Genomic DNA, 26,875 nt, shown 5'->3' on the forward strand with positions numbered 1-26,875 from the left:
GGGGGGGGGGGGGGGGTAATTAGGGAAACCAGCTTACTTAACCTCCTCTTACTTCACCTTGTAATTAGCGTCCCGGGGCAAACGCTGCTATGCTTCATCCTTACAAAAACAATGTTTATTAAGAACAGTCCGAGGACATACGCATTATGAATAATTCCTTTCATTAATATGCCGACATCTCCGTTTGGAGCCCTGGAAATCCGAGTGATTAATTTATGACTCTCCCAAGAATGTCCTCCAAACGCCTGCCTGTTGATTGCAGCGCTGCAGTCTATTTATTAGCTGCTCCAATGCAATTCAACACACCCTGACAATTAGGCCCATGTTTTGCATATCGCCTTACACTTGTCAGCTTGTCTTCACGCTCCACTGCAAATAGCCTTTTGACGATATAGCCTTTATAGTGAAGCACGATTTTGAGGTAATTTTGACTCAATTTCTTCCCGTTTCCCACTGTTTGATAGGCTTGAACGAAATACAGTGTCAGGTTCGTAGCCAATTAGAGCGAGGATGTGGCCCTACCACATTTCAGCGTTCGAGGAAAAAGGGAGTTGTGCCTCTGGCGTTGAAAACGAGCCTATGCTGCCCCTCAGAAATAAGTTGGGAGAGGGGGAAAGGAGCGGACTTCTCCTTCAGGAGGGAGTGATTAATTAGGTCCGAGGCAAATACTCGTCCGCCGCTTTGTGTATCCAATAAATTAAGGGCTCCTGAGACTTTTACGCACACAGGTGAAGTGTTTGGATGCGCGCACAGGAGGGAGCCGTTGCGCGCCTTCTCTGCAGACGCGCCACTTTATTTAAGGATAAGCTGGACGTCGACCCGGAGTGTTCCACGTTGAAGAGCCACTTCTCTGACCCATCGAAGCCCCTCTCTGGATCGCCTTCATGTCGTTTCTCAAGACGTTGAGAAACACCAGAGGTAAACTCCATATTACAGAGATCTCGGCAGTTTGTGCAGGGCTCAAACCGCCTGGCTGCAGGGACTCGAACATGTCACCGAGCCATCAGCACAGATTCTGTTGTATTTGCCGGAGCTATGGATAAATATCTGTTGTCAAACGAATTGTCAAAGTTTTGTCAGGAGATTAACTGTGGAGGAGTTGTCTGTTTGGATCACCATGCGTATTGACAACAAACATCTAAAAAAAATTGAACTTAAGATATGGTTTAATAAATACACAAATACAATAACTTACATATACAATTGTAGATTTCATTAGGCAATAAGTTAAAGGGTTAAGTTTAATAGAACCGAAAGTTAATGATTGAAAATATTCTAAATAAATAATGTGTTATATATAAATTACTCTTTGTCAGTTTTAATTTAAATTCATATAAATCGTGCCCTGCAGGTTAAACTATTACAGCTAACTTCTGATCTCTAACTTTCAGCTCTTTGATCGAACTCTGATGGTGGGAAGACAGACGCTCCGAATGGACAGCGGCACTTGCTCCGGGACGGTGGCGGACGAAAGCCCCGCGTCGAGTCCCAGCTCAAGCCCCAGTCCGGACGGTGGTCGCCGGGAGCTCCAGCGGGCCAGGGCGCTCCAGGGAGGCTGCAGCGGCGGAGGCGGCGGCGGCGGCCTCGGCGGCCTCGGCGGCAGGGGTCGGCCGGCGGCGGCGAACGCGGCTCGGGAGAGGAGCCGCGTGCAGACGCTGAGGACCGCGTTCCTGGAACTGCAGAGGACTTTGCCGTCGGTGCCGCCGGACACCAAGCTGTCCAAACTCGACGTGTTGATACTGGCCACCACATATATTGCCCATTTGACTCGGACACTGCAGGAGGAAGGTGCGGAGGAGGGAGAGAGCACAAAACAAACAGAGGCGTTACGCTCATTGAAGGGTGATGGCTACCTGCACCCAGTGAAGGTCAGTAATAATGCAAACAACAATAATGACAAACCTCATAATGATAATCGTAATTTAGGTTTGTTACATTTGTTTTCCGTGTACGATTGTGTATTCAGCATTAATTTAGTTTCTAAATTGTTTTAGATCTGGAAAATTTTTATTCTTATCTAATATGTTACTTAAATTGTAATTTCTTCTATGCATGCAGCATCCTCCTCACTGGCCTTTTGGGGCCTATTTGAGATATATAAATATATATATATATATATATATATATCCATTTTTCTTTTACTAACATATTAAATCTCTTTGCAGAAATGGCCGATGCGCTCCAGGCTGTACGTCGGTGCCTCCGGTCAGTTCCTGAACAACACACACTCCTCAGAGTCAGAGAATCAAGGTCCATCATCGTCCACCTCCAAGAAATAAATCACTCGTGTGGAGCAGTTTCACAATTGCATGAGTTGACGCTGTTTCGGCCTCATCACGTGTCCACTGACTGTAGAACTATGATCCTTCACCTGATTTCACTCCCCCCCCCCCCCCCCCACAAGCCCTACCAGTAGGAAGACGTTGTAAATTAATATATTACTTGTGAATTTTTATTGTATATTTTTTTCTCCAACAGAAGGCATTTTGCATTGTGTTGTTGTTATTTTGGCTGATCCTTGTTTTGCCCTGCACCGTGCAGTTCCATACATGTCGCGATCATCTGCAGGAAATTCCGCAGGGTAACGAGTCCGTCATGCTTGAGGTGTGCACTTTGAGTTGAAAACATTTGCACTAAATGCATGTGTGAATAACTTAACATCTGTCATGTGAAGTGGTCTGTCAGCGAGAGTCAACAATGAGGGCTCTCCAGCTCATGTTCCGGCTCATTTTTACACGCATGCTTGTAAATGTGTTTGTGAATAAATGACCTCGGTGAAAGAGAAGACGAGTCTCCGAAGGTCTTTGACGATGATTGAAAGAAAAAGAAAATAAAATCTATGAAAGACGCCCAAGTCGATCAGACCTGGTTAGGGTATTAAAAAGAAAATAATACAATTTATATTTATTTGAATAATATATAATCCGCATTTGTCAGGACATATTATTATCATTATTATCTGATAATTTAAGTTTACTCTTGTGGTCATTGGTTGATGTACTTAAACTCAGTTACAGGCTAGACTCAGGTTTTAATAGGTGAAAACACAACATTGATTTGCAGCATAAATACTGACTTTAGCATTATTTAGCCTGGTAGAGATCCAATGTGTTAAATGAGAAAAAAAGGAATATTATACAGATAGATGAGTAAATGTATGTAGAACATATTCTTTCAGCTTGAGCTGGGCTTAAACTTTGACAACAATGAGTTTGCTAAATAAATCCGACAAGAACCAGGCTACCCATATTTCGAAAATTCAACACCAGCTATTTTCATGACGTATATTTAATAAGAAAATAAACCTCACACATGAAACATTTCAACATTTTGGCAAATACAAATTTGGAATGATTAAGTTTATATCTGTTCAATTCATATATTTCAAAATGCACAGGCAGATCAAAACATTGTATGGGGGCGGAAGGACAGTAAATATGTATTACTAACAGTTTGTAGGATATCGGGGAGGTTGCAGTTAAAAAAGGTTCTAATCTATTTTGAACGTCTTTTCTAAATATAATAAAATAACCAGGATTCCAGTGCTGGCACTTGTGGGTGATGAAAAGGAGTCAATTGATTAATCAGCGGGTTTCCTTATTGCAATGTAAACGTCATAAATAGCGCGAGGTGTTTGACACTCCTCGACACGCGCCGCAGTGCGCAGATCTAAGGCGCAGTGTCCGGAGCCGGGACCGGAAGAGCTGCCTCTCGTCCCGGAGACATGGTGGAGAGCGGTCGTGCTTCCTCCTGCGTCCCGGCTGAACGATGACCTCTCCGGGATGAATCTCCACCAATGCAGGTAAGCGACGGTGGAGTTGGGGTTTGTGTGTTTAATTGTTGCAACTCGTCAACGTGCTCCCGAGCGAAGTCTGAAAAACCAGTTTGAAACCGACGCTGGCCTGCTGGCAGTTAGCATGAAGCTAGTTAGCATGTCCGCCACGTGGGTAACAGGAGCGCGTGGTGCAGCTGATCTGCAGTGGTTCGTGATGATTTCAACCCCGTAATTACCTGTAACATGTCAGGTTAATACACTCAGTCAAAGTGGATCAAGTTAATTGCTCTGATCTCTTGGCAACTACCCTGTAACCACACGTGGGTTTGAAATGGAACTGAAAATTGGGGCTTAGGTTTTGTCACATCAGAATTACCTTTTTTTTTTGGTGTGTTTTTGCCTACAAGACTCATTTTAGACTAGATGAAAACCCATGCCATGTTGCAGGTGGAATGCAGAACCAGTCGAACCCACCGATTCAGTTTCGATGTCTGTCTATAGACGGGTTCCATCCCTGAAGTAACGCAATAAATCATTCTTAGAGACAGTTCAAAGGAGGAAGGAGCCCCCCCTGCCACTCTGCTTCACACAGCACCCTATCTGGCTGCTTCTAGGGGTCAGCAGAACAGCGGCTGGTCAGGGAGTCGACCCCCTCCCCTCCCATTATTTCACTGTGGAAAGTTCTCATGATCTCTTCTTAGGACTGGAGGTCATGGCAGAGGTCGTGACCTGCTGTTGAACCCGTCCTCAGACCTGCGATGATCGCCGTGCTCCCAAGCTGCGTTACACTGTCCCCTCTGACCTTCGGGTGATCACTCATCGGTCCTCGCCATATTGGCTATTCCTTCATTACTTCTTATTCATGCGAGCTGAGAATCAATACGAGACTCCTGAGGGCAATTAGTTGTGAGGTTTGGTTAAGTTGCTGTGACAGACTTGTGAGGTTTGAATCGTGACTGCATATAGGGATGAAGACGGTAGAGGTATCATGATTTGTATATGCATGTGGCTTTTTTTTCTTTTAGGAATGCAGGGAAAATGGCTGATTCAAGCAATTACTGGCCCATGATCAGCTAATATCAAATTATTTATTAATACGTTTGAAATCCACCATAATGATAAATGACAAGTGTCTAAATGCTCTGTTATCTTGGTACTTGTATCAGATGTCTGACCAGCACTGCAAACTTCAGATTAGCACATGCCGGTCATCCCTCTGTGGATGTTAAGGAGATTGCTCTGGCAGTTTTTGGTTATATTGTGTTTTTGGTTACAGGAAATTTCTGCTGCAAGAATAATGACTTCACTCTATTGCCGTTTACCCATCAGACAATAAGATGGCGAAACTGTGACTTACTGAAACAGCAGCCCAATCATTTATTTTTTTATTATAAAGGATGCACATAATTGTTTTCCAACGCTATAGTTAGTCCTGTAATTTCTCGTTTCAGATGATATAGGTTACAAGATGTGGTGCCTGGAAAGGCACCTGACTGGATAATGCGCGTGTCCTGTGCTGAACAGGAGGTGAGTTCCTACATGTATTTCTATATTTTAAATGATTGTGGTAGAATTTCATTAGAGAGCAATGCTCGATGCGTCAAACTTGGACAGAATTCCAAATCCCAATTGTTTGTTACGCATTGGCCGCTCTTGCCGTTGGAATAGTGATGAGTTAACAACTTTGCCGTTTACCCGTCAGACAACAAAATGGTGAGACTGTAACGACTGAATTACCAGCTGCAACCTTATTGTCACTCTGCTTAATCCAAACCCTATGGTGTGATAGTTGGTCAATCCCATTCCTGTTTTTGTTTTTCCTTCAGTTGCCTCTGATTACATGAAGTGACAGGATGAACCTGGTGTCGTCCCTTGTGTCCTGTGCTGATGAGGTGAGTTCCCTACTACAGTGCGTCCTTTTTAATGCTCCTGGAGCAGGGTTATATTTAAAATATTTTGTTTGTAGCATTGGAAAGCATTTATCAATAAATCCAAACTGGTTAAATATCTCAAAATCCTGATAACTACTTTAGTTTAACTTACTGAATAGCAGATAAATCCTAAATGGCTCAAGTCTATTATCTTACTGGACTGAGCCGGGACAACTCTTGCAGCTGGAATAGTGATGAGTTAACAACTTTGCCGTTTACCCGTCAGACAACACAGTGGTGAGACTGTAACGACTGAATTGTCAGCTGCAACCTTATTGTCACTCGGCTTAATCCAAACCCTATGGTGTGATAGTTGCTCAATCCCATTCCTGTTTTTGTTTTTCCTTCAGTTGCCTCTGACTACATGAGATGACAGGATGAACCTGGTGTCATCCTGTGTATCCTGTGCTGATGAGGTGAGTTCCCTACTACAGTGTGTCCTTTTTAATGCTCCTGGAGCAAGGTTATATTTCAATATTTTGTTTGGTAGAATAATAGCATTGGAAAAGGTTTCTCAATAAATCCAAACTGGCTAAATATCTTAAAACCCTGATAAATAGTTTCAGTTAAACTTACTCAATAGCTATTAAGTCCAAAATGGCTCAGTCTATTATCTTACTGGACTGAGCCATGACAACTCTTGCAGCTGGAATAGTGATGAGTTAACAACTTTGCCGTTTACCCGTCAGACAACAAAATGGTGAGACTGTAACGACTGAATTACCAGCTGCAACCTTATTGTCACCCTGCTTAATCCTAACCCTATGGTGTGATAGTTGATCAATCCCATTCCTGTTTTGTTTTTCCTTCAGTTGCCTCTGTCTAAATGAGGGGACACGATGAACATGGTGTCATCCCTTGTGTCCTGTGCTGATGCGGTGAGTTCCCTACTACAGTGCGTCCTTTTGAATGCTAATGGAGCACGGTTATATTTAATATATATTGTTTGTAAAATAATAACATTGGAAAACATTTCCTAATAAATCCGAACTGGTTCAATATCTTTAAACCCTGATAACTACTTTAGTTTAACTCACTCAATAGCCAATAAGTCCAAAATGGCTCAAGTCTTATCTTACTGGACTGAGCCGGGACAACTCTTGCAGCTGGAATAGTGATGAGTTAACAACTTTGCCGTTTACCCGTCAGACAACACAGTGGTGAGACTGTAACGACTGAATTACCAGCTGCAACCTTATTGTCACCCTGCTTAATCCTAACCCTATGGTGTGATAGTTGATCAATCCCATTCCTGTTTTGTTTTTCCTTCAGTTGCCTCTGACTACATGAGATGACAGGATGAACCTGGTGTCATCCCTTGTGTCCTGTGCTGATGAGGTGAGTTCCCTACTACAGTGTCCTTTTGAATGCTCCTGGAGCACGGTCATATTTAAAATATTTAGTTTTTAGAATAATAGCATTGAAATACATTTCTCAATAAATTGAAACTGGATAATTATCTTAAAATCCTGATGACTACTTAAGTTTAACTTACTGAATAGCAGATAAGTCCAAAATGGCTCAAGTCTATTATCCTTCTGGACTCTGAGCCATGGCAACTAATGCAGCTGGAATAGTGATGAGTTAACAACTTTGCCGTTTACCCGTCAGACAACAAAGTGGTGAGACTGTAACGACTGAATTGTCAGCTGCAACCTTAGAGTTACCCTGCCAAACACTATTTTTCTTTTTGGTCAATCTCATTCATGTAATTTCCTGTTATTCCCTCAGGTGCTTCAGATCATATGATATGTTGGCTGGAGATGCACCTGAAGTATAATCCTGTGCTGATCAGGAGGTGAGTTCATAACTGAAGCATGTTATTTTTTACATGGCAAATTATTGATGCTGCACATAACAATATGATTAAATCTTAAAACTATTTGGAAGGCAATGCATAGCTAGTCATACCTGGTAAATTATTTCCAAACCAGAACTATTACCTGCCCCAAAACGGCTCAATTCTTGGATGATTTTATTTCTTTAACATTGAGAGCTGGTACCTCTTGCAGCTGGAATAGTGATGAGTTAACAACTTTGCCGTTTACCCGTCAGACAACAAAATGGTGAGACTGTAACTACTGAATTACCAGCTGCAAGTATAGTTTTACACCTGCCTGGGGCGCTGTTGTCCCAATGTTCTGGATTTCACAGGAAATGCCAGCTTGACCCATCAAAGTGTAATGTTCAAATGCTCGGTATAGAACTGATTCAGCTGCTGTAATGGAACCAAAATCTGAGTGCTAGCGTTATCGCATCCCTAATAAGTAAAGCTGATCCTGAAATGTACTCGTGTTCATTTCACTGGTTTATGCCCTGTCTCTGAAGTAGTTAAGATGAAATCACCTTATTGCCAGTAACCCGTCAGATCAAAATGGGGTGCTGAGATTGGGACTAACTGAGCTAAAAGATAAAGGTGTAAAACCATAGAAAAGAGGATTTGTTCCCCCCCAATTAAACTGATATAATTGTATTTATTGGCAGGGTTACGGAGCCAATTGACTGATCACACGTTTATGGGGAAACCAAATTTCAAAGGTAGGTACCAACTGCCAATCCCTGTCAACTTGTCATTTATCATTACATTTATGTTGCGATTGACATAGCTGTTGCACATCATTCATTCTGTCATCTTTCTGACTGTTGTCCATGTCTTTTACAGTGTACCTGGAACTGATGGATCATAATTTGGCAGATTTATAAAAAATATTTTTCTGAATAAAAAAAAAATGCCTGGGCTTGATCTGAGTTTTTCCCAATGCACTTCTATTTTAGATGTTTTTGTTCACCTATTTCTAGCGACTCTTCAACCACTACTACACTCAATTCATCTTGTCTTTGTGTGCCAGTATCTGTTTAATGAGTATACAGCTATGAAAGGATGAACATTTAGTCTAACCAGTCTGTGGGATCTTGTGCTGCTTACCTGTATTATTGGATCTTTAGAGAGATGTTACTCTTCTGTGATGTAATTGTTTGCTCCTGGTGCATAGGCGTAAATGAAGCGCAGGATATTCTGGTGGAGCATATCCAGTGCCATATCTCTTCTGGGCAAACCGTCCACATCTTCCAGGTCACACGGAAACACTGCGTCAGGTGGAATAATGAGAGCAGAGGCGCCTGGAGGAAGGAGGCAAACTTAAAAAAATAGTTCACAAAAGAGACTATGTAACACAGCAGAACTTAAATTCAATGATGGAAGATCTCTTTGAGAAATGATGTGTTTGTAGTTGGATTAATCTGTGGGAAGGGTGAAGTGATCATTCATTTCGTACCGTGCTTGAGAGTGACTGAGTTTTCACAGAGTAGCACAGCGATGACAGCGTCTTCCTCCAGCACTTGTGTTCTGAGACTTAACTTGCAGTGAGCTTCAGCCAAAGAGATCCTTATAATAAAACATGAATAGTGGCATTTAATTGAACTACTGCACAAGTAATATGCTGCATGTAATGACATTAAATTTGCATCACATGGGATGGTAACATGATACTAAGTTGTACAGGTAATAAATACATTTTGAATTAAAACTCAATCAAACATGTTTATTCAGTCCACAGGTTTACTTCATAAAAAAGGTCACTGTGGTGAAAAGGTTTATAAACATCTGTCATTGCCAAAAGAAAAATGGTCTTTCGGAAGGAGTTCTCCACCTAGTGGATATTAAATTACATTACACCAGACTGACTCGTAATCTTTACATAGTCTCTCTGGTAATGCACAAAAGTGAAGATGGAATATTAAAGCAGAACCTATCAATATTAAATAAGTAGAGTGCTTACAGTAGTTTGATAGAGGCCACTGATATCTTAACACCCTGACTCTGGGTTCTGACTCTACGGCTTGCCATATAGTAACCGTGGATCATTTTCTCAGCTCCAGGACTAAGCTCCACTTGTAAACTCCGAGCGTGGGCTACCAGCTGGAAGATAAAGAATTCAGAACGGCAATATAAATTTAAATGAATAAACTGTAATATGAAGACTTGGTGCCTGTTAACCTCCTGGTAGTTTTGAGAGGAGAACTCCCAGCAGGATGGGTAGAGGGGTTTTCCAGGCTGTACTGACTGCTGGAGGGTGTGGACAGTCTGGGCGAGCAGGGCCTGCTCTCCCATCATATCCCTACTCCGAATGATCAGGCCAAAGTTGTCTGCCAGCTTAAGTGGTATGGGACCCATTTCCTGCTCACAGAGAAGAGACTGGGCATCAGAGAGTTGTCTAAAGTTCTAATATGATAATGATAAATAGGAAAAGATCTTGACATCTAAAGAAAGGTCTACAGAAATGTTATACAGTTTGTTGTCTACAGCTTCCCTGCAAAAGAGGAAACCAAAGCATTGAATATTCTCAAGGGCTTTGCTGTGAAGTCATGTTTTCTGGGCAGGGCATTTCCTTCAACAGAAGTAAATTGTCTCAATTTCCTGTTTCGAATGTGCTATCTACAAACAACATCTCAGTTGAACGCAATGGGATTTTCACAAAAAACGTAATTCAGTCCTGTTGGTCCACATTGAGATGAGGTTTTAAGTGAGCTATACAATACTAATACGACACCATATTGTGTTTGGACTCACTGCTGTGCCCAGTACAGTAAGGTCTGTCCTCCCTGAACGCTGTGAGGGGTCTGTGAGGGCCCAGAAGCTGCAGTGGAGCGGGAAGGAAAGCTGCTGGTCAGCATCCTCACCGTATTTCTTTCCTGGGATGAATACAGACACCGTGCGGCTCTCCAGAACTGAGAACATTCAAATGATTAAAATACAATAATTAATATATCTGGCAGAATATACCCATTATTTTTAAGGTTGACACAATCCTCTCATTTAAGCTAGTACTGACTTTTTTTATTAATCAATTTGGTGCTTTACCTGACTGGATGGAATCCAACTTGTCCTTCTTGTAACACCCAAGATCTCCTACCATGCATATGCCCCCGGTGGCTAGCAGGGCAGAACCAGCATGGATGTTGGCAGTGCCTGCTCCATGTTCGTCCCGGGACAGGGATGCAAACATCTCCCCTGAGGCCTGATGTCTGACCCCGCGAATGGCCAAACCCAAACTGTATGTCAACAATCTAGCACAAACACAAAGGTTAATGGGTAATGCGAAAGATTAAAGTCTCTGGAGGCATAATTCAAGTCAATTAACTGTCCTTTACCTGTCTAATACAAGGGTGTTGGTAGTGATGATGAGGAGATCCAAGTTGTGACATGTCTCTTTTGCATCTGCTCTGGTCTGCACCAAACTGAGCAACAAACCCAGCTTCAGTGTGTTGTACAAGCCCGGAGGAGAAACGTCCAACCCAAAGCAGTGAGCTACAATAGCAGAGAACCTCCAGGGAGAAGAGGCTGTGGCTTTCAGCAGCTCTTGGAACCTGACACTGACTTTATGGGGATCTGTAGGTAGAATTGTGACACATTATATATTTCAACGTGGTAACAATGCACGATTTTGCATATCAGATGTGAAATCAGAATCATATCATAGTGTTAAGTTGTTATCAATATGTGTGTGGCAGGGATTTGTGTAGACTCAACGGTTTTAATATGAAATTATTTACTGCCTTACGTTCTGGCTCCCACAGTCGGATGCTATTGGCCTCTACACTCCAGGTGATGTTGGGCCACTGGTGGACATGTGCAGGAATGCCAAGCACCCTGTAGAGTCGACCAATTCTCATCAAGTTACACAGCTCATCTGTGTGAGTAGGGGAAACAAAGCAATAACACTCAAAGGGGTTGTCCTCGATTATTGAAGAAACATGCAGGCCACCTACAAACCACTGCCAAGAGAAACAGAGCGAGGCCTTAAGAACAAAGATTTCTCTGTGTGCGAAATGCACAGACAGCTAATGAGTGTTCCTTCTACTTATTAGCATATATGTTTAGTAACGGGAACCCTGTGTATTGAATTCCTCCACAGGACTGGGTCAACAGAATATGTTAATCCTGGTGCTGAGATTTGCTAAGATCTCAGGGGTACTGACTGGACAATGTTATTAGAGGGGACAGAAACACTTAATATCCCTCCAGGAGGCACTGTGTGCGGCTGCCTGCACGGAAATCTGTTTATTTGAACTCTCCCCCACTTAGTTTGTGTTCCAAAGTTATTCTCATTTAGGAAGCTGGAGGAAATTAATGACAAACCTCAATACATCTGACTGGGTGTAAATACAAGCTATGACAACCTCATTATTCAGGACTGGGAGTGAATATAAGTAATGAGAAATTGGGTTTTACAAACAAATAATACCCTTTGAATTGTTTGAGGATATTAATCAGCAGTACAGTGTTTTCATTTAAGATGTTAACTTGCAAATAAAAACTTGGCCTTTTAACCTAGTAAAATTCAAAAATTTGCTATTGTTCCATGCAAATAACCCAAAAAAAGGCATTGCAGGACAGGGTCTCTGAGGCTGCTCTGGCTTGGTCAAGGACTCCTCAACAGCACAGCCGCATCCTGACATGGATGGTTGAACCAGCTGCCTGGTTAATGGGCAGCTTCCATCAGTCTTCATACCAATGCTGCCATACAGTAAACTGCCAAGCCTCATAACACTAGAGGTTTTCATTGCAAATACTTAGAAGAAAAGATTTAGATGATTTAAAGCTTAATACATGATTAAAAGCTTAATGCTGCTGAAAAATAATTCATAGTGCAGGGATGCTTATTACAAGTTCACAAACAGCCAAGGGTATCCTACATGTGTCAGGGGTGCATATTTATACCCTACCAGAAGGAGATGAACTAATTCTGGACTTTTTACTTCAGTAGTTGGATAGAAAAAATCTTGTGTTCTGCAAAAGGATCCATGGATTAAGCAGTTCCCCCCCAAAAAGCTATTTATATTATAATTTGTATTTTCTGTTGTTTTGCAATTCTATCACTCTGATGTGGACCATTATGCTACAATTAACAGATTTATTTGGAAATAAATAAATATGTTGCCTCGAGGACATTATATGTAGGTGGAGAGGGGACTTTTGTATGAGCAGGTAAACCTACCTCTGAGAAACAGGGTGACAGACTGGTATCTGAGTGAGCTTTGCTGGTGCCCATTTAGAACGTCCAGTGCTTTGACGTGGATCAGCTCCACCAGCTGTTTGTCTGTCTCCACAAAGACACACACATGAATGAATGCAGAACATAAAAACACAACACAAGTTTTTCCTTTCACTACTTTCTGTCCAGTTATCACTACTGGTGATAACCCCATCGTCACCTCCCAAAACTCGGAACTTCACATCCTCTTTCAGTTGGGAGCTGCACATCATGCAGCTGAAGTCGTTTCTCACAGTCGCCGACTCTGTGGCTCCGGGTGCATGAACTCGGATGTGGTGGAACCCTAGGGCCGGAATCATGGAAATGCAATCAAATGTGCATTTAAACAAACAATACATTTACTACAAATCCAACTGAGTGTGATCTGTCTTAATAGTATTACTTAAAGCTGAGAGAAATCTGTGGTGAGGGCTCGGAGGTAACAAAGTACCAGTAGAGCAGGGGCACTCGTCGTTAACACAGAGGAACCGGGCCCCCTGGGTGTATTTCGTGACCCTCGTCATGGCAATGACCAGGCCCTCCATGGAGACCGGCCTCATGGGGCCACATCCTCGGGGGAAACTGCCAAGGTCCAACGTGTACTCAGGGAACGGAGGCAGGTGTGTCAATTTCAGTATTACATTCACCTCAAAGAGAACAGCCACATGAACCACTGTTACAACAGGATGATCCAGTTCTGTCAGATGCAGGTATGTAATGTTCATTGTGTTAACTGCTACTGGTTATGGCTCTTAAAGGGATGGTTAACCCAAAGAAATGAGGATTCACTCATTATCCACTAACGACTACATCGATGGAGGGGTGGGTGAAAGTGAGTCCACAAAACAATTTAGGAGTCTCGGGGGGAAACGCTGACTCCTTCTTCAGACGTAATAAAACAACAGAGAAAAAAAAGTGCCTCCATACTGCTCATTCAAATTCGACTTGAATTGAAAACCATGTTTTTAGCCTAAATGTGCTCTGATATCCTCCTGGGCTAAAAGAAATGGTGTGTAAATGATGCTGTTTCAAGTCAAATTTGAATTTCTGAGCTTACAGGAGCAGAATGGAGGCATGTTATAATTCTTTAGGTTGTTTTTTCACGTTTGAAGAACAAATCAACATTTACTTTTTGATTCAGCAGCAATGCTGTTTACCCCTGAAACTCCGGAAGTGTGTTGTGGACTCAAACACTTTCATTTTTGGGGGGAACTATCCCTTTAAACTAAACACAGTGAGCAAGGTCAATACAAAATCTGTGGTATATGTGTTCTATTGTTCCTACCTGACTCTCTGTGTGTATTTTCTCAACAAGCGAGAGAGTCTGTATGGCCAGGAAGCAAACCTGAATGAGGAATTTGAAAAAAAGGAAATAATTAACCTCCCAGAAGTTGACATTGTAAATAGATGGCTGTGGTCTGTTTGGATTGCAGCTGTTTGCTTTGACACGTACAGACTGAAACAATGCTGTTGCCTTCAGGGGCTCGTGCAGAACACAGTGGCCCAACACTGCGTCCACCTCCATCACGTCCGAGGGATTCACGGAGATGCAGAACCGGAACACCGCCTCGACATGGTGGGGGTCTGCAGAGTAAGGAATGGCGGGAAGTGCTAGCTTAAATATAGCACGATGTTTTTTTTTTTTTAAAAGCATTTATTGTAGCGACTAGCATTAGAGCAGTTGAGGTTCAGGCTCACCGTCGAACTGCTCGCAGTCCTCGGTCAGTTTCTGAAGGCCACCGCTCCGGTCTAAATACACCACCACGGATTCTTTCAACGATAAAACGTCCGCCATCTTCACTCAATCATAAAAACAACTTTGTTAAAAAGCTAGCATGACGGCTAACCATCCAACGTTAGCGCGCTAGCTTCAACCAGGTTGCAATGGAGACCAGTCAGAGGGTCATCGGAAAACTAATTTAATAAATAAAAATGCAAGTTATACATTAAAGAAAATGATGTATTACAACAGAACACACACTTTGTATGATTATTTATTAGATTGTTTTTATTTACTCTGTATGGAAATACTAAAACGACCAGCTGAAGCAAAGCATTGGGGAACTTGAAGTATTTTGCACTTTATGAATAAACACAGACAATTCACAATAATAATAAAAACCCACACAGTACTCGAAAAGACAGAGTGAAAAGTAACTGATAAAAGTAGATTTATTTATTTTATAAACGTGACCTATAAACCAAAATGCATATTTCAGCGGCCTTTCAAGTACTCCCCTATTTCCAAACTAGTTACTGTGAATATGATACACAAGTTTGTTTTATACAGTAATTACATGGACAGTCAAACGTGACATTTTAAGTCCAGTGAGTTGCTCAAGTCTTTCAGAACCTGATTCTTTGACGTGATTGGAGGGACAAATTTAAGGCTTTATAAAGGCTCATTATTGAAACTTACAGAAATTGCATTAATAGCGAATGGTCGTCCTTAATTCTTAAAAACATCATCCGTTATGTATAATATATTTATATAAATACAAATAGGTAAAAAATAAAGACTTTTCTGGCACTTGTTTTTCCAATCACAATATAGTTTAGTGCTGTTTCCTTTCAGCTGCGTGCTTTGGCTTCATAGAACAAATTCATCCATGGTAGAAATTGCTTCCCTTTAATCAAAATAAGTTACGATGGTTAAGGCACTCGGGGGAATGTTTCACCGGAAAGAGTCATCAGACGGTGGGGCGTAGGAGAAGCCCACAAAGGCATCGTCGGCCTCCATTACACTGGCGTTGACTATGGAATGTTCTTGAGACCAACACACGGAGTCGGAGACCATCTCCTCCGTGAACTCGGTGTCAAAGTTTGAGATGTCACAGTACGAGCTCTGGGGGGAGAGAGGAGTAAAAGTAGGAGTTGTATTAAAAAAATATATATATATAAGACCAAATGTCTGTGTGTATTCATAACTTTAAAACAATAAAGGGCTTTAAATAAAGAAAAGAAAGAGTAAAAGTCAAAGAAACAGTGCACTTATTGCGCCTTTAACATATATTCCACTTTGATCAGTGACTATGTAGCAGACAAACTGGCTCTATCCAATTAGTAGCTAGATTTAAGCATACTTTTAAATATCAGGTAAATGTTGTGCTCGGTCTGTACACACACACAAGTAAAGAGCTCTAATCAAGTGGATGGGTACATCACGCTGTGGGGGTGGTCTGATATAATTTTAAATCAGACTACTTGTCTTGTTATGAAAGACTTATAGGCTGCATCATGACTTTACTGGATACACACATGCAACTTTTAAGCCAGAAATAGTTAAAATACTAATAGGATAAATAAAAAATTGAAGAAACTCAAAGTATTTACCACTTTTGGTAGGAATGGAGGAGTGATCTTCTTTTGTTCGAGGTCATCCCAGTTGATGGAGGAGAAGAAGCTGTGGGCTTTGATCTCATTCTGAAAATGAAGAATATACAGTACAGTAACCTGGACATAACTCTATATTAAAAGAAGTTAGTAAGATTTAAAAAAAATCCTAGATGCCATACATTTGTTTAGCATTACCAGGTAAAGGATGTATACAGATCCGCCACCAGGGGGAGCTAACATTTGAAATTCTGTAATACATACAGTGACTCTTAACTAGATGGTGAGAGTGCAATAATCCCACTTACAAAATCATCCCTGGACCCAAGTCTCTGTGTGCCGTCTTTCTCCAGCAGGCCCTGGAGCAGAGACCAGGCAGTGCTGGACGCACCGGGACGCATCGCCAGCTGCTTGTGGAGGATGTTGTCATACATCTCATGTGTGTCCCTGCTGTAGAATGGCGGCTGGGATATGAGAAATAAAGAAAGAGATGTAGAGGCATGTAATGACCTGTGTGAAGATACTAAAAAAGTTTAATAATGTCGACTGTGTGGCCAACTTGTACAATAAGAACAATACAGAGGGAGATTTAGGGATAATAGGGATCAAAGCACAGACTTACCAGGCCGAAGAGCATCTCATACAGCACTGAACCCAGACACCACCAGTCTACTGTATTATCATACGGCTGTTTCCTCAGGACCTCTGGAGCCAAGTACTGGTCATTTGAAGCACGCAAACATAATAATATAACATTAACTTTGACATTTTGCTTAAAATAAATCAACCAAATGTGCGTAAACTGCTATTTTTATCTTAACTCTGGAAAAAGTGACTTATGGCCCACACATACAGCAGTATGGTGAGTTGGAATATACACATACTTTTGAAATGATTAACAACACCTAATTACAAAAAGGGTGTTAATAATTGCATCTTTCTGACACTGAGGGTGAGACTTCTTTGGACTACCCTGTTGCACAATTGGCAGTAGGCGGACAGGTAAAAAAAGAAAACAAACCTCAGGTGTTCCACAAAACGTGGTGGTGGTGTCGGTCTGGGAAATGCCTTCCTTGCACAACCCAAAGTCCGTCAAAACGATATGCCCCTTTTTAAGAGAAGAGGACACAGGGACATTTTTAGACAACATATGCTGCACAAGCAGCTCATTATTCCAGAGGACTGAGGGATCTATTGTTGCCGAGGAATGTTAGCAGCGGCATAGCTCAGTCAGACCCATTCACTCTCTCAGTAAGGCTCTGCAGGAAAATCATTAGTAAGTCCTAATCCAATCACCCTCATTCCAGCTAGAACAGGAAATGACACTGTCAACTGGTGTTGAAATGTTACACGTGGAAAATAATGAAATGCTGTTAACTGTGTGTTAGGTTCTTATGTAATAAATATGAAGCCCATGAAGTTCCTTAAACTCCATAAAGTCTTCTCAACATCGAGACTTTGGAACTATTTTCTGATAACATCACCTTTGGAACGGCATAGACTGATGCAATCACGTGGTGTCGGAATAGCGGGAAAAAATTTGTTCCCGACTTAGAAAATGTACATCAACACCACCTCAACTGGCTCTAAATATTAACTTTAATGTGATGTTACCCTGTATGTCCATCTCTCACAAGCGCCTCACGCCATACCCTTTAGCCAATAAAGCATTTTAGAGATGAACATGCGATCACTTAAAATGATCTGCTCTATTTGCTCTGTAAATATTAGAAATAGGTGTCAAGGAGTTGTTTACATACTGCAAACACATCTAACTGACAACACCATCACCGAACATCCATGTCTTTTCCCCATTCTGACTTCAGAGCACATGAACACACCAAATTCAGAACCACAAGTCAACTCGAGAATCGTGACCTTCCGAGAAGCAGGTGAATGAACAGTTAGACCCTTATCACGTCTGTCATGACCCTCCCTGAACAGTTCTTTCCAACACAGCAGTCTTGAGCAAACTGAACTATAAATGAAGTATTCAAGTACGCAGCCATTACGAGTAACTGGAAAGTAAGATTGTCATGTTTACAAAGCATCTGCATGTAGGCTATGGGGACAGGCCCATAAATTCTGAAAATCACATTGACTACAGAAATATGATAACAGAATCTTAAAACGGACAAATCTAAGCGACACTTATTTATTAAAAACAATAATGTGCGGTTATGGAAAGCTTTCTATTACTGTTATTTACTGTAATTACCGTCAAAGTGAATGTATAAAAACAGGAATACTCACTTCTTGGTCAAGGAGGATGTTTTCTGGTTTCAAGTCTCTGAGAGAAAATAAAATTTCAGTAAGTTACACAGGGTGCTGGTAGATGTGGAAACAGTTATTCAAAATACCCACAGCAAAGCCACATTTCATGTGTTAACTTATTAATCTCAATCATACCTGTAAACAATGTTGAGCAAGTGCAAATATCCCAGTGCACTTGCCATTTCAGCGATGTAGAATTTTGCTCGGGGCTCTGGAAAGGTCCGCTCTTTTTGAAGATGGAAGAAGAGCTTAAACAAAAAGTTTCAGGTTGATTATTTAATAAATTGTCAAATGTTTCATTGTACCTTCAAATTCCAGTATATAATTATGTATTATCACATTGACTGGAAACCATAAACACCGATCTGATCTATTTTCATCTGACGTTACAGTTTTTTGTAATCGTCCTGTTCACAAAGGTTGGAAGTTGATGTACTTGTCTACAGACTGTAGTGAGTCACTCACACATGGCAGCTTAAAAAGGCTGACCACACTTGAAGGACATCCATTTAAGAAGTCATTCTCTGAGTCATTCTTTATTCTCAGTAATTCCGTTACCTCTAGTAAGATTTTAAACAAATTAAGGTATGTTAACAAGCATCAGTTCTTACTTCGAGGAATTGTATTCAAGCTATTTAAGACATAATGTGTTTTAGAGTCATTCTCATCTTGTCTTGAGCGTGTCACTGATTTCGATGTGAGTGCATTATTCACAAAACTGAAACCACTCACTTCTCCTCCATTGATGAAATCCAAGACGAAGTATAACTTGTCTGCGGTCTGGAAGGAATAATGAAGCCCAACCAAGAAAGGGTGTTTCACATTCTTCAGCAGCACGTTGCGCTCGGCCATGATGTGCTTTTGCTGATTTGAAAAAGGGCGGATTTTAGTAGAAGAACAATAACTCATGCGCAAATTACTGAAATGTGAATAGGCTGAAGGTCATATTTGATTTTAAAATTACCTCTTTCCTGTTGAGAATGACCCTTTTCTGTAAGACCTTGACTGCATAATACTTTTCATCGTGTTTAAGTTTCGCGAGGAAGACCTGCATCACAAGGGAAAGAAACCAGTAAAACATTCCCAATTTGTTTTTCACTTCCTACATGGTGAGGCCAACATATGCAGAACTAAAACTTGCTGTCACCTCAAAGTCAAAAACAACAAAGAAACATTTCAAAAAGTTTCCAACTCGTGTGTAGGTATATATATCCGTAAATCAAACTGCCAAATTGAGTTGTGAAAGTGATTTAGATGTAAAGAAACTATATTTTATCTATGTAAACAGAGTCACTGTTTTGCAAACTTGTGAATTCTTCCTCTGTGTTGACAATAAAGTAATTGAACTTTTCAGTATTGCGTACATACCTTCCCGAAACTCCCCTTTCCTATGACTTTTAAAAAGTCAAAGTCGCTGGGTTTGGCACTGAAACAAAAATTACACCACATTCATTTGTGTTTCACGTGTTTAAGTTTTAAACCATCAGTAATAAACAGCAAGGCCAGCTGCCTCGTGCTAAAATATATACAATGTCAGAGCACTCAGTAGTCAACATACAGTGGATTTCCAGAAGGTCCCAGGTTAATGTTTCTGGAGGTAGAGTTGTTCTGTTAAAAAGCAGAGAAGACATCAAATGGGTCAGACACAAAGATGAATCTAAACGCTAAAACTGAGACTCACACAACACTGGTTAACAGATGAGTGACACAACAGAACAACAGAGGTGGAGGACCTAATGACTCCGCTACACAGGATATTAACACAGAACATGTAGACAGTAGGAAAACAAAACTACAAATGAAAAGGAAAAAAGAAAATGACACACCAAATTGCTCAAGATTAATTCATTGCTTACTTTGTCATCTTCATCCTCAGAGGCATCTGAAAAGTTCTGCATTTTGTCCATCAGTAGAAAGGCCCTGACATCTGGACTGTGATGTTTAAAAACAACCAAACAGTTCAGTAAGAGACATGTCATGAAGTGAAGCACGAAAAAACGATTTTCTTAATCTCATTCTTTTCAAGTGTGAAGCACGGTTAAATTATTTTGACTTCATATGATTATTGGACTCAAATAATAATAATAGTAAAATGACACAGAGAACGTGAAAACGTACTGGTTGCAAAGCTGAGGATCTGTTACGAGCCTCTTGATGAACTCATGCAGCCCTGCTCTTCTTTGCTTGATGAATTCTGTTGGATGGATATTGTGTTACAGACATACAATCAAACACAGCACTCAAGGCCATTAACATGCTATTAAACACCTGGAGCTGTACTTCTGTCTGTATTTCTGTTGGATGATGGTGGAAGGAATTTGTTACTTCAAATTGTGAAACATGAGCATTGAGTGAACACTTACCGGGGTCAAAATTATCCCCAAATATTCTCTTTGCTGGAATTTTCAGGTTCATAGATGGAAACTGTTTTCTTAACTATGTCAAAAAAAAAGGGAGAAATTAAATACTGGCTGGTAAAACATCAATGGCTGCAAGCATACAAAGGATTCAAAATGTCAATTTGAACAGAAAGACATTTAAAGAAAGACAGTAAATACGTACACGACATAATTTCTGGTTATGTGTTCTGGACTTTATATGCTGTAAATTGCAAATGACAATAAGCCACAACTTACTATGTTGTAGAGTTTGTCAAATTCAGCGTATCGCCTGAAGACAAACCATTCTTGTTGTCGAACAGAAACTATCACTTTGTAAACCTGAAAAAAAAGAAGAAGGATAGTCTGCGTTAACACAATGTGGCCGGTTCGTATGATTTAATGCTACACTGACAAAATGCTAGTTGACGCACTGTGTAACGCTTTTTCTTGTCCCTCTGCTCATTGTGGCAGGGTATGCTGACATTGGGGAGACCGGATTGCTCCTCCATCTTTGGGGCCGTCGGCATTCAAAGGTGCAAGGTCATCAAGTAATGACTCGTTCAGGATGAGACTTCAAGTATGCAACTGGTCCATGCCGACTCCGGGTCACTGCTGCAGAGGAGAAAGCAGAACAGGCCACACTGTTATTCCGGAAGGGAAACTGGGGGTTTCTGTGCCCTGCAGACATTTCAACCCACAGTGGTCATGTTGCCTAGACCTGATAGTATAAACAATCAATCCCTGAGTATTACTTTACAAGCAAATCCTCATGTATTAATTATATCATAGACATAGACTTTTTTTCTATATAGCAAGAAATCTATGTCTATAATAAAATGAATAGTACACATCAAATTAATTCATTTTCAGAAGTTCTTATCAAAGTAATGTATATCCAAGTGTTTGCTTTTCCTTCAGTTTTGTTTAGTAAAATTGGGTGAAACATCATCACGGTCAGCTAGGCCTGACTTGTGATTCATCGAGAGTTATGTTGTCACATGAAACAAAAGGACATGTTGTTTGGATGCTAGTGGACAAAAATGGAAAAGCCACTCTTTTAAGGCAATGCCAGCTATTGTACGGTTTTGCCTGTAAAAGCATTCCTGGTTGAAACCTCCTGAAGAGGTGCTTTGAGAGTAAAGTGTTGTGAGAGTGCGCAGGCAACAACAGGGGGGGAGGGGGGCGGGGGGGGGGGGCAGTCAGTGAGCTGTAACATGAAAGCAGGGAGGCTGCCTCCTCCTGAGTGACCAGTTAACTCACTCCTTCCTGTGAATAAACCATTCTCCCTATCATCTGATTATTCATTGTGAAAGTACAAAGATAAATATCAATCACCCCAGTGAGAAACAAGAGTCTGTCTCTTCCACGTGTGTCGCACACCACCCTAACATGTGGACACGTAAAACACAAACATACATACACACACACACACATGCACACGCTGGGTCTGTGACATTCTGGCTGGTTCCCCTCAGTGGAGAGGTATTTTTAAATACCCATCCAGGGGTCTTTGAAGCTGGAGTTACACAGTAGGTTGAGAGTAGAGTAAAAGCCTGCAACTCCTTCTTCTTCCTAACCTTTAAAAGAGGGAAATAAAGCTCCTGGCTGAAGAGACTCCTTCCCCTGACAACTGTAATAACAAAAGAGTTCATCACTAGGAAAAGGGTCAAAGAGCTAAATTATAATTTGTGGCAGTAGATGCTTTCTCCTGTGGTCATCTGTCAGATCAAACAGAGAGAGATGCATTTCTTTTCTTTCAACAGGAGTTATGTAATGTCTGTTTTGTTTTTTTCAACAAAGCTCTCTGTCTGCTGCTCTGACTGGTCCATTGTTTGATGTTGGTGAGGTCAGCCTAGTTTGTCCAGTTGTGCTTTCGCCCCCTTCAACCGCAACCCTACTCTCACTACCGCTGTTTGTTCACAACACACAGAAAACCGGCTTTTAGCAAACCTTCTCCAACTGCAAATTTGTCCTGAACGCATCCTGGAGGGTCATCTCATTCTGCTCACGTTGGGGGTGAGGGAACAGCAAGAGAGAGGCCCTCTTTAAAATGCATGTGCATGTCCTTCACGGCCTCTTCATCACTAGCTCCCTTTTACTGTTTTGTTTGAACTTCTGACTTTCTCCTACGTTTGTTTTAGCTCTGCCCTTCTCTTATCTCCAAGATAAACCAAACCGAGATCCAAGGTTTGAACCATTTCCTTTTTTCACTGTTATTTTGAAACTGTTACATCTTAGGTTACAACAAGGCCTAACTAATCTTTCTTTTTCCGTTTCATTGGGCCAAAACAACTTCAATAATTCATCATATCCTAAGGTGAAAATGTTCCATCCAACAATAATCGTTTTTCATTCATCAATGACTATAAAATAGAGATATGCATAAACTCCTGACAGAAAAGTCTATTAAAACTGTTGCTAGTTTGGTTAAGTCAAATCGGATCTGAAAAGCCCTCATCACGTGAAATCAGCAGCAGCTAGATGTAGATTTCAACCACAGGGTTAGTCTCGCATAGCAGCCGCTATATATGGGAATGCTTAGATCATCTTGTGTGTTTGAAACCTGAGGTTTGTCCAGCTGTGGCTGGTACACACATAAGTGCCCGCACACTTCCCTGAGCTGCCCCACATCTGTGCCTGTTTTACGGTCAACTGACTCTGCACGTCACAGGGTAGGTCCTGCTTTTTAACATTCCAGAAATATTTCCTCTTCAAGGGAGAAATTACCTATAACTGTCTGGTGCAGCTTCCATTTTCAGCTGACACTTCTTCTCCTTCATAAGGAATGCCGCCTCCTACCACACCCGCAAAAATACGCCAACAAGTTTGTTATGAGGAATGAAAACGTAAGGCGTGATGACAGTGAAGTGGAAAAAGATGAACGTTACGCAATCTCCCTAGCTTCGGTACCAGCCCAGCAACCCCTGCATTCATTCCACAACATGAATTAACTTGCGGTGACAGGCGCAAATATGCTGGGCTACTACACAGGATCCAAAATAGCTGACTTCCTGCACAGCTCGAGCACACGCATCCTTGCCGGTGGATATCCTATGAGGATATTGCACACGCAATTTGTCTCTGTGTGTGGCTGGGCGACATGTGTGACAAGCACTTTTTAGTGAGAAGACAAAGCAGAAGTCAGACCACGAGGGTTAATCCAATGTGAAAGCTCGAACAAGCAGGTTGTCTCCTGATAGACTATGGACCCCTGCAAGCTGAAAATGTTAAGTGGGGATAACTTGCTCATCAGCACATGAAGACCGAAACGGCATATTTCAGTTATAACCTTCATTAAAATAACTTAAGCAGTTTGGATATATTTAAATTAGATCTGTTATTTCCAGGATAAAACTGAATGACAAACATGACTCTAGCTTGTAAGTGTCTTATTATGATGCAACAGAGTCAGGTCTGTGATTAAAGACGTGCAGCTGAAGCAGGTTGAACTCGAGTCAACCCCAGTGCGTGCAAACAGGCCTCAGCATCTGGACCAATTCCTACCCCGACCTGACCGTCCAGACAGCTTACACACATCCACTGTGTCGCCAACTTCCTATTAGAAACAGGTCGGAATCAGCGAGTGCACTGTATGGGGGAAATAAATGCCTCATCGTACGTGTGGGAAACGAGAAATGACACAATGTTCGATTCCCCAGCTTGGCACGGTGGAGCAAATTCCCTGCACATGATGTCGACACGTGAACATTTGAACCAATGCATGGGTTTTTAGCGTGAGGGTTTCTACACTCTCACATCACAGCGATCACAGAGCTGTCAGATAGTTGACTGTGCAAACTTATTGAATCCATCGTCTTTGTCTTTTATCGCTGAGAACTTGTCTCGTTAAACACACACACAAAAAAAGGACACATTCTTCTTAGACAAATGTTATGTTAAGGAAATGTGTGTCGTTCTTGTCACTGCAAAGGTGCATTTGATGTGAACTGAAATAAACGTAAAGCTATGACGAGAGGAAAAATATTAACATACACATCATCAACCTTAGAGATGGTGGTTTGCCAAAGGCAATTCAAAACAGATGACTCAACCCCCACAGTGGGGGTTTCACTTTGACAGCGTTTACCTTGTTGGATTTGACAGTTGTTGAATACACAAAAGGCGTTAAGTCAAATATTTCCAAGTATGAGCCCACTGACTCACACTTTCTCTATCTGGACCACTCTTGTTTTTTTATTGAACACTGGTCTACGAGGTCTGACACAATTTGTCTGCAGTCACAGTAGAAGTATGTGTAGGTGGGTGACCTCAACTACTTCTGTTTTATTCGGTCAGAGGCATTTCCCTCAGCTCACACTCGTTTTTTGGTCACCCGGGGGCTTTTGTGTGTTCTCACACCTGTACAGCTTTTAGAAGAGACACACCAGCACCGATCACGTGTGTTACGGGAAGACTTCTCCAGGCCAGGAGGAAAAAGAGAGAGAGGAGAAACGAGCCATTGAAGGAGGAGCACGAGTCAAATGAAACACACACACACACACACACAATGAGAGGGTTGACATGTTCTAACAGGCTCTTAAATGGCACACACTATAAACAAAACACTCGTAATCACACACAGCATAAAGCTGCTACATCCAATTAGCCAACTCAGCTTTGTTCTTCTTCTTCCGTTTAACTTCTTCTCTACTTTTAGTGTTTTCCTCGAACACAAAAGAACGTATGTAATGGCTATCTTTACTTAAACACAGCTTTAAGCTACTTTGGTCACTGTAATGCTTGGTTTGCAAGGCAGCTATCAACCCGGCCTAGTGATAGCCAAATTAGCCGACATGACAGCAAGGTAACGTCTCCATGGACATCACGTACCTTTCAGTATTTTTTGACGCCGTGTTCGTGTATTTCCGTAGTTTCCAGGGAGGATATTTCTCTCCACAGCGTTTAAACCGTCGCCCCAGTGAGCGTGTGTCCCGTGTCAGTGAGGACAGACGCCCCCCATGGACTGACAGTGTGTCCCCTCTCTGTCCAGGAGCGTCTGACAGGAGGACATGAAGGAAACATCGATCCGTCCCGGACGAAGAAAGTTCCAATGAAATTTGTCACGGGACCACACAGCTACTACCACTGTCAATTCATGGAGGAACACAGGAGTGTGTCCGGTGCAGCCCTTCAAAACAAGACCGGAGACTAAAGCTGGAAGCAGCCACGCATAGTAAAACCGTATACTACATACAATACTCACAATACAATGTGTTGGTATATTAATAATATTTATATTTAATATTTCATTTTCATACTACTTTAAAATCTGACTGGTTACTTTGTGGAAAAAGTTTTATATACAAAAAAATGGACAGCTTATAACCACCTTTATTTATTGTTTATAACATGATTCGTAATATGTTATAGAATTATGCTTACTCTTAAATGCAACAGCAATAATAAATTTCATGGGCTGTACTTTTACTTTCGTAAGTTCTTTTATTTTGATTTAAGTAAGAATTTGAATACAGGGCATTTACTTTCATATAGTATTTGTATAGGTATACAGTAGTTTATATATGTGTATATATATATATACTGTATATATATATATAAAATAGGAACATGCACTATTTTTATAATAAACAAGAAGTTGAAGGACATATAGTGATTTTATAAATGTTTACCAAAAATCTTACACAGCATAAACCAGCAGGAGTATTGATACTTCTAATTGTGTATAATATTACACTAACATGATATATTTTTTGTGTGTGATCACATTTCACATTATTATTTATAAAAAATCTACAGGTTCCCCAAAAGCTTTTAATTTGGAAGGCATACTAAGAGATATCCGGTCTTGTGTTGTGGTTCACACTGAGGAATGACAACATTGAGAACTCAAACGGTTTAAGAGTGTCACCTGCAGGTAGAAAGACTCATCTCCAGATATCAACCAAATCCTAAATTTACATGGAGACGCAGAGAGAATATATGGCCCAAACAAGTCAGGATGTTATGATATTATATGATGTAACAAGCGTGACTAAATTCATCGTATCATGCAAAATAATTCATTAATGACTTAATTATAAATGGCCAGTGTGGAATAATATTTAAAAAATGTAAACTACCTTAATTTTGATTGGTAGAGATGAACAAATATCCATCCTTGGGTATTGCACTAGTTGACTATGCTGA

At 41.1% G+C, this 26,875-nt stretch overlaps 3 protein-coding genes and 1 long non-coding RNA gene across 5 annotated transcripts; 2 read left to right on the forward strand and 2 right to left on the reverse strand.

The window, feature by feature from the left end:
* Window positions 1-27: 27 nt before the first annotated feature.
* On the forward strand, window positions 28-2,777 carry LOC133932767 (transcription factor 24-like). The gene is made up of 3 exons (XM_062379604.1): window positions 28-918; window positions 1,392-1,868; window positions 2,166-2,777. Exons 2-3 carry the CDS (start codon window positions 1,410-1,412, stop codon window positions 2,277-2,279), a joined length of 573 nt encoding a protein of 190 aa, XP_062235588.1. The 5' UTR covers window positions 28-918; window positions 1,392-1,409; the 3' UTR covers window positions 2,280-2,777.
* Window positions 1,643-14,535, reverse strand: mcmdc2 (minichromosome maintenance domain containing 2). Of its 2 annotated transcripts, XM_062379598.1 has the most exons (14): window positions 14,439-14,535; window positions 14,194-14,324; window positions 14,026-14,085; window positions 13,192-13,387; window positions 12,922-13,044; window positions 12,705-12,806; window positions 11,268-11,396; window positions 10,858-11,095; window positions 10,568-10,773; window positions 10,277-10,434; window positions 9,704-9,883; window positions 9,486-9,625; window positions 8,982-9,091; window positions 8,573-8,826 (listed from the first exon to the last, which is right to left on the reverse strand). In XM_062379598.1, the coding sequence occupies exons 1-14, from the start codon at window positions 14,533-14,535 to the stop codon at window positions 8,660-8,662; spliced, it is 2,037 nt and encodes a 678-aa protein (XP_062235582.1). In that variant the 3' UTR covers window positions 8,573-8,659. The 2 variants fall into 2 exon arrangements, with proteins under 2 accessions (XP_062235581.1, XP_062235582.1); XM_062379597.1 differs by lacking the exons at window positions 14,026-14,085; window positions 14,194-14,324; window positions 14,439-14,535 and adding an exon at window positions 1,643-1,775 and having other exon boundaries at window positions 8,633-8,826; window positions 13,144-13,953.
* Window positions 3,635-8,449, forward strand: LOC133932768 (uncharacterized). The gene is made up of 9 exons (XR_009911983.1): window positions 3,635-3,802; window positions 5,227-5,302; window positions 5,602-5,667; window positions 6,057-6,122; window positions 6,519-6,584; window positions 6,979-7,044; window positions 7,438-7,504; window positions 8,191-8,244; window positions 8,369-8,449. It is a non-coding gene; the product is annotated as an uncharacterized LOC133932768 (long non-coding RNA).
* Window positions 14,536-14,880: 345 nt separating the features above from the next.
* On the reverse strand, window positions 14,881-25,785 carry sgk3 (serum/glucocorticoid regulated kinase family member 3). The gene is made up of 17 exons (XM_062379775.1): window positions 25,559-25,785; window positions 21,160-21,340; window positions 20,984-21,067; window positions 20,711-20,783; window positions 20,466-20,541; window positions 20,204-20,279; window positions 19,906-19,955; window positions 19,716-19,773; window positions 19,312-19,395; window positions 19,080-19,211; window positions 18,483-18,595; window positions 18,327-18,363; window positions 17,095-17,181; window positions 16,696-16,791; window positions 16,382-16,537; window positions 16,074-16,163; window positions 14,881-15,585 (listed from the first exon to the last, which is right to left on the reverse strand). Exons 2-17 carry the CDS (start codon window positions 21,253-21,255, stop codon window positions 15,415-15,417), a joined length of 1,479 nt encoding a protein of 492 aa, XP_062235759.1. The 5' UTR covers window positions 21,256-21,340; window positions 25,559-25,785; the 3' UTR covers window positions 14,881-15,414.
* Between the last annotated feature and the right edge of the window lie 1,090 nt (window positions 25,786-26,875).

Source organism: Platichthys flesus, chromosome 21 (genome assembly GCF_949316205.1).
Source record: "Platichthys flesus chromosome 21, fPlaFle2.1, whole genome shotgun sequence".
Lineage (NCBI taxonomy): Eukaryota > Metazoa > Chordata > Actinopteri > Pleuronectiformes > Pleuronectidae > Platichthys > Platichthys flesus.